General features: G+C 44.4%; 1 protein-coding gene across 4 annotated transcripts in view; it reads right to left on the bottom strand.

Moving 5' to 3' along the window:
- Window positions 1-1,204: 1,204 nt before the first annotated feature.
- Window positions 1,205-7,852, bottom strand: part of LOC119975404 (protein IWS1 homolog A) — a 73,711-nt gene continuing 67,063 nt past the window's right edge. For all 4 annotated transcript variants that reach the window (XM_038815012.1, XM_038815013.1, XM_038815014.1 and 1 more), the window contains 3 exons: window positions 4,417-4,473; window positions 4,021-4,132; window positions 1,205-2,015 (listed from right to left, as the gene is read on the bottom strand). In XM_038815012.1, coding sequence (XP_038670940.1) covers window positions 1,890-2,015; window positions 4,021-4,132; window positions 4,417-4,473 — 295 coding nt within the window. In that variant the 3' untranslated portion in view covers window positions 1,205-1,889. The remainder of the gene's footprint in view (window positions 2,016-4,020; window positions 4,133-4,416; window positions 4,474-7,852) is intronic.

Genomic DNA, 7,852 nt, shown 5'->3' with positions numbered 1-7,852 from the left:
AAATATCTCACAAAGCTACCCCTCCAACCTGCAAGGTATTTGTACCTTAAAAAAAAATGCATATACTGTATAAATATAGTCCTAGATGCAATTCTAATTCTCAGTGCTGCAGCAGGGATAACACTTTCGGGGAAGGTGGTGGGGGAGTGCTGGAGGGAGACAGAAATTACATACGTAATGTCGCGTAACTAAGGAGAAGTTAAAAGTGCAAAGAAAGCATGAAGACAGAGAATATTGCCAACTAATTTTATGAACATAATCAGATCACTATGGGAAAAATAAAAGCTTTGAATCATGGGCTCTCTCTCGGGAACTGATGTTCAGTATTGTTGACCGAACAAAGACTTATCTCCTGGCCATAACTGCTCTCCCAATACCTCCAAGGTCTTCATTCACAGGCTGCGTCCAAATACCATTGTCTGCTACTGTCTCACATAGAACATAGAACAGTACAGCACAGAACAGGCCCTTCGGCCCTCGATGTTGTGTCGAGCAATGATCACCCTACTCAAACCCACATATCCACCCTATACCCGTAACCCAACAACCCCCCATTAACCTTACTTTTTTTTTAGGACACTACGGGCAATTTAGCATGGCCAATCCACCTAACCTGCACATCTTTGGACTGTGGGAGGAAACCGGAGCACCCGGAGGAAACCCACGCACACACGGGGAGGACGTGCAGACTCCACACAGACAGTGACCCAAGCCGGAACCGAACCATGGACCCTGGAGCTGTGAAGCATTTATGCTAACCACCATGCTACCGTGCTGCCCGTGCAGGCTGTCTTGCCTTTTCTTTGCCTCTCTCTCACATTTAAATCTGTGCAAACATAGAGAGACAGCACATTGGCTGCAACTTGTCCAAACTTCGATTCTGGTTGATTTATCATCACATCAATTTATTTTTCCTACTCGCCCTCAATTTTCTTTTGGTGCTAGAGAGAGAGAGAGGCCATGACTGAAAGTTTCATTTCTTTTTTCCATAGTGATTCAATTATGTTCATAAAATCAGTCATCGATATTCTGTGTGTGTTCATGTTGGTGGACACCTTAAGGGTTCGCGACCCAGTTGAGAAGCCTTGGCTCCTTTAAAATCACTTTCTGGTTATTACTTAACTTTCCATTTGCAACATGAAAGGAGAAAGAAGTGTCTGTGAGAGTGAGGTCTATAGCCAACCACTGACTACTGACAAACACAAACCTTTACAAAGAGGGGTTTATTTGTTTAAAAAAATGTGGCATGTGCCTACAATCACATTGTATTTCATCACAAACTGTCTGATCAAGATGATCAGCCCAACCTTTAACCAAGATATTCACCTACAGACTCATCCAGTTAATGAGAGCTTACTGAAAGACAAAGACCAGAACAATGTGAGAGGTGTGCCGATCTGGCAGATACAGCAGACATTTCAAACAATACAACCAAACACAGCACACATCTATTATTTAATGCAAGTCCTTTTCTTCCCCCCCCCCCCGCCCCGCACTCCATTTAATTGGACAGCAACTTGGATCCATGCCAGGTAGCTGTGTTCCTCCAACACTGGACACCAGTTCGCTTCGAAAGAAAGTCTATCCAATCTCAATATATGCAGTCTGCGGATGAGCAAAACTTATCCTTTCGATGTGCAGATGGGCTCACCAAATGTGTTGCAGTCAGAAACAGTGACTGGATATCCGGGGCTCAGATGCTACAGCTAGCCGTAGTTCAACATTCCAAGAGTTCAACAAACCACTGTTAAAAAGAATGCCTGAAAACAGAAGAGAACAGAGGAGGTATATTGATTCCACTGGGCCGGACGGGTAGGAGTATACAATCTTGTATGTACACTGTTGCACTACATTCACCAGCTCCAGGTACAGTTATTGATAAATAAGGATCACAGGGGCATGCGATTGCCTTCAATGCTGATCTTTACTGCCCGAGACGATTTGGTCATTTTCTTGATATCTTGAAATCGACGCATTTGTTTGTCAAGGCGATTAAATGTCTTCTTTACTGATCCCTGGGGTAAAAGAAACAAAGCACAAAATCAATGAGCACTTGTTATATTTGGTCAAGTATATAAGCGCCAATTTCATATTTACTTGGACAAACGTATAACCCCTCATCAAATTCTATTTTGTATTTTAAAACAACATAAAAATTATTGTAGTCTAATTTGTGTCTGTGCCTACTTGCACATGTGTACCCATATGCACGATCACTTGCTTCTATCTCTGGGCATGTGTGTATATGCGTGCATGCATCTGATTATCCAGCACGAGAGGTGGCACCTTGTTCCAGAGGCCCATTATTCTCTGGGAAAAGATCATTCTCCTGACTTCTTTTAAAAAATAAATTTAGAGTAGCTAATTCATTTTTTTCCAATTAAGGGGCAATTTAGCGTGGCAAAACCCATGCAAACACGGGGAGAATGTGCAAACTCCACATCGACAGTGACCCAGAGCCAGGATCGAACCTGGGGCATCGGCGCCGCGAGACAGCAATGCTAACCACTGTGCCACCATGCTGCCCATTCTCCTGACTTTTAACATCTGATCTTGTACAACTTAACATTCTGACATCTGATCTTTTATAACCTATCTAATTGGAACAAACTAGATTCAAACACAATCTATTTATTTATTTTACCATCTTGAAAACGTCAATCACATCACGCCAAACCCGATGTTTCTCTAAAGTGTAGAGCCTCACTCCTTCAACATATCTTGATTACTTGCTTTAAACTAGAGTTAGAATTTGAACAATTCCACTGATGTATCAGTGGCTAAATGCATCATTTACTATGGTGCAGCAATATAGAACAGGAAAGATACAAGATCAAACTCTGAATCATGCTGTGTTGGCTCATCTCAGAATGATTTGGTTGGGGTGTCCCCACCTCACTGCAGTTCCACAGCTTTCCAGCAATCACAAAATAACAGGATGGATGGTGCTTGTGGAATCCTATTCCAGCATAAACCAATATACTCAGGAACAAAGTCAATTGCAGGACAAACTTACGAAGAGAGTTGGAATTGGACAAAAGTGTTGAACTCAAGAGGTGACTGCATTTGACGCCAAAGCAGCATTTGGCAACAACGGTGTGCCAAGGAACAGAGATGACAAATCACACCTCCGTGACAGATACCATACAATCAGCTTCCTTCGAGCAGCATTAGATGCCCATCAATGCAGGATTTGACAGTCGTTTGCATCCTGTTTAGCTTCTTCTTTTCTACAAACAAGTTTTTCCCCCAGGCGGCTTAACTCTTTCCTCGATGACCAATAGGAAAAAAGGGTGTTAACATTCAAGTGTGGTCGTGCATTAATCTTATTTCAAATGCATTTGAACCAGGGTCTGGTGGGATTACCCAGGACATGGAGGTGATGAGAGAGGAGAACAGAGGTTAGAGTTGAGACAAGTCCAGGACAATCAGCATCATAAATGATCTGGATGATATGATGATACCAGTCCAGTTTTAAATTACTCATAGCATCAACCAAATCAGCATCACAGACAAGTATGCTACTAACTTGGAATGTTACATTGTAAACTATTACAGAAAATTTATATGTGCCCAGGCAGTAATTACATAACAGGTCCTGTGGATTTATTCAGCACAGAGCAGGAGATCATACAACTGCTTACTGACAATATCATGGCAACATGCTTCTGAATATATTCAGGGTGGTTGTCCCATTAACTACCAAACCAGGAGAGACTTCAGGGTAATGTGGAAGAAGAACTGAACAAATATTTGGCCCAGTTACCTCTTCCTCCTGTGGTCCAGCCAACCTGACTAGATTTCAGTAAAAATCTGATCTCCGGAGTTCCCGGCCCTTTCTTTACTATGATGAAGCAGGACTGAATACAGGTAAGATGGGGGAAATAAAACCCACATGAATCCATTCTCGTCTCCACGGTGTTGGCATTTTGCTGCACCACCTGGAAGTCATTTTTCTTTGAGATTTAATATTTTGGAATGACATTTCACCCTCCACTCACCCAAACTCTTATCACTCACCCTGCCCGTCTCAATCTCCACATTCCACTTCGGTCTAACAACGTAGTCACGATTCGATGGTAATGGAACTCTGGCTCGTGTACAGAATCCTGGGTCGCCAGGTCTCAATGCTCTGAAATGGAAAGATAAATGTGCATTGCATAGAAGTGGAGGATGCTTGAAGATCAGACCCATTGTATGCAGAATGCTTGATAGTCATTCGTAACTACTGAAGACTGCAATAATTGAAATCCCAATTCCAGCCCCTTCCTGATTTCAGCTATTTAAAAGATACATATAAAAAGGGAATGTGTGTGACAGCTCACATCAAATCCTGGTTTTGTGTGTAATTATTTAAATTGCTAGTGATTGCAGTTTCCCTCCATTCCTTGCCAACTTGCTCCACTCATCACTTACTTCTCCTCTCCTGTTAACACCTTCTCAAGATCTCGGCGAGGGGTCTGCCCACCAGAACTAAGAAAAAACAAAAACAGTGTTATTTCATTCCTCTTGCAACGTACAGGCATTTCCCAGGCAGGACTCTGATAATGCACTGTCCTGTGACGACTTATTAAAGGAAAACAACATAAAATAGCAGTGCCCTTAACCTCCTCTTTGCAGGTGTAGGATTTCAAGGTTTGCTGCAAAAGCTAAGCTGTGCACTCAAAAGAGATACCACAGAAGGATCAAAGTCAGGGATAACGTACAGGAACTCTTTATTCTTCAATGATCAGTATCAAAGATTTTAGGGTAAATGACGACTCCGGCAAAGGGAAGAGTGGATGCTTCTATTTTCCACTCCCCAAATCATATTTTTTCCAGCACAAGTTATTCTGCTTATTCAAGAAATTGCGACTCCACTCCAATCCCTTGACCGTTTCGTTTGGTGTGTTTGATGTAATTCATCTACAACATGCATCATTCCTTTATACCAGAAAGGATAAAGTTAGGATGCATCTCAGGACTGATGCATCGCCACATAATGAGTTGTTCAGCTCAGCTAATAGAGTTGATAGCCACGTGTCACTTATCCCATGGGAAGGAAGAGCAGGAAAAGACAAACCTGCATTTATATATTGCTTGCAACATCTGCAGGATGTTCCAAAGCGCTTTAGAACCAATTTATTACTTTTGAAGCACAATACAGTTAGCAATTAGTGCATATTAAGGTGTATTACAATTGTTGGACCAGTGCATCTGTTTATAGTGGCGTTGGTTGAGTGAACAATTCTGGTCAGGACATTGGGGCCCTACTCCTCTATGGGATCTTTTGCATCCACCTGAACAACCAGACAGGGTCTCAGGTTCAAGTCTCACTATCACGAGGTATCAGAATAAGGGATCAGCCATTTAGGGCGGCAATAAGGAGAAATCTTTTCACTCAGTATTGTCAAAGTGTTGCAAATCTTTGCAAATGTTCAGTCGAGAGAGCAGTGGACGCTCAGTTGAGTACTTTCAACACAGAAGTTGATTAGTGCAGAAATCTAAAGTTGAGGTAGATCAACCATGAACATACTGGAGGGATTGAAAGCTTACTACAGCCCCTATTTCTGAACTTCTTATAGCTCTTTGAAAATGCAGAACCCTTTCTTTACGAACATTTCAATCTAGATTACATGCCTGAATTCATGGTTAGAGTGCTACCAACCGAGTCATGCAGCCATGAGAAAAATTTGGAAGACTGCTCACACTTCATTCAGAAACCTGAGCTAAGATGATTGCCGGCCCAACCTGGTGGTCAATGATGTGGGCCAAACGTGAAGGGAAAGGAGGAAATAACTTCAACATGACTGGAGTTCGTCTCCTGATCATCATAACCTCTCCTTTGTTCCTCAACTCCACAGAAAAGAGCACATCTTCTATTCTCATTTTTATTAGACTTAACAAAGTGCTGAAGGTGAACATCTTTAATTTCCGATTTAAAGCACTGGATGAAGATGAAAGTAATTAACTGACAGACTTGCACTTTATCACGGTAAAAATGATATAGCTCCTTTTGTTAAATTATGATCTGGTTCCCCAAACCAATAGCACTCCTTTTTACTGTCGGGCCTTACCAATTAGCTGACATTGGACTAAGTATCACAAAATTTTGATACTGAAAAGAATATCTTCAAACAATCAATGAGCATCTTGTTAGTCAGCTCACAGTCAAGAAAGTATTTTTATGGCCAGACCAATTTCAGAGCTTGGTGCATTTCACAACCTTCAACAGCTCAATTTCATGGACTTCCGGCCATGGAGTGAGCGGTCACACATTTGGTGGCTATTGCTCAAGGCGGTATTTTTTGATCTTTTCCCCACCCGAAAGGCAAAGTATTTGATGGCAAGAGGTGCAGGAGTGCCTGTGGAAGGTTTTACTCCTCTGGTGTGGCTGGTGGATGGACCCAAGAACTGGGGTGAGAAAGAAAGAGCTACACGAACAGGAGAGTCTTCGTGGTGCACCACAGGTTAAGATGGCCGAGGGCAAAGGGGTTGCTCTGCCTGCCCAGTGGTCAATGGAGCAGCTGGTAGTTTCTAAATGCAAAGTTCCGTCAGCACAGGAAGGAGGCCCTGGAAGACCATGCCAAATTTGTGGAACCGATTAAATCAGGGATTGAGAGTGGAGCAAAGGCTGGAGTCCCAGGGCCAGGCGATCCAGAAAGTGGAGGAGGTAGCGGGGGAGCACGAGGAGCGATTGGCCTCGTTGGTGGCTGATCTGGAGAAACGCTCTAGAAGACAAAACCTGAAGTTCGAATTGCTGACAAGGGGTGACTGATGTGGTGCAGTTGGAAGAGGATTGATGATGGTGGATATCCAAGGGTGGGCCTGGGAGGGTTGTGTGACATGGGCTGGGAACTGGCCCAAAAAGGGGTATGGCTGATTCGCAGGAGGGGGGCAGGGAGTCCCTCGGTCAAACTGGTCATATGGAGCGCGAGGGGGCTGAGTGGGCTGGTCAAGCGGTCACTTGTGTTTGCGCACCTGAGGAGTCTGAAAGCGGACGTGACCTTCCTGCAGGATATGGACTTAAAGATAGGAGACCAGACAATGTTGAGGAAAGGGTGGGTGGAGCAGGTGTTCTTCAAATGGATATGAAGACGAGGGGGCTGGCGGTGTTGGTGAATGATCGGGTGGCGTTTGAGATGGGGAATATTGTGGCAGAGGAGGGGAAGGTATCTGAGGTCTACAAGTTGATGGACGGGGAAGGGGTCCTGATGGGGACATAAAGTGTAAGTGGGAGGGGAGGTGGAGGCCGGGATGTGGGCGGAGGTCCTGTGGAGGGCGAATATGTCCTCATTGTGTGTGAGGCTAGTTCATAGGGCACATATGACGGTAACACAGATGAGTAGGTTTTTGAGGGGGTAGAGATTAATGTGGGCGGTGCGCAGGGAGGTCTGCAAATCACTTCCACAGCTTTTGAGCATGTCAGAAACCGAAGGGGTTCTGGCAGGGGTTCGCGGACGTAACGTCCGAGGTGCTGGGGGTAAGGTGGCTCAGAGTCCAGAGGTAGCGATATTTCGGGAATCGGGACACCCGAGAGTCCAGGGGGTGAGAGGGTCGAAGTTTTGGCCTTTGCCTCCCTGATAGTCTGGAGATGGATTCCGTTTAGATGAAGGGAATCGGAGCCGCCGAAAGCAGGGATGCGGCTGAGTGACCTGACGGAATTCCGGAGGCTGAAGATGGTCACGTTCGTCCTGAGGGGATCAGTTGATGGTTCACTCTCAGGTGGAAGCCCTTTATTGATTTCTTTAAGGACGATTGAGGTGTCAGGAAAGGGCGGGAGGGCTAAAGGGGTTAAAATAGGGAAGGCAGAATGGAAGAAGGGGTACTATTGGAGGAGCGGGGAAGGGGGTGGGGGAGTGGGTGCTGGTTA

This window comes from Scyliorhinus canicula, chromosome 13 (genome assembly GCF_902713615.1).
Source record: "Scyliorhinus canicula chromosome 13, sScyCan1.1, whole genome shotgun sequence".
NCBI lineage: Eukaryota > Metazoa > Chordata > Chondrichthyes > Carcharhiniformes > Scyliorhinidae > Scyliorhinus > Scyliorhinus canicula.
Note: the sequence above shows the minus strand (reverse complement) of the source record. Positions and strands in the feature narration are given on the sequence as shown.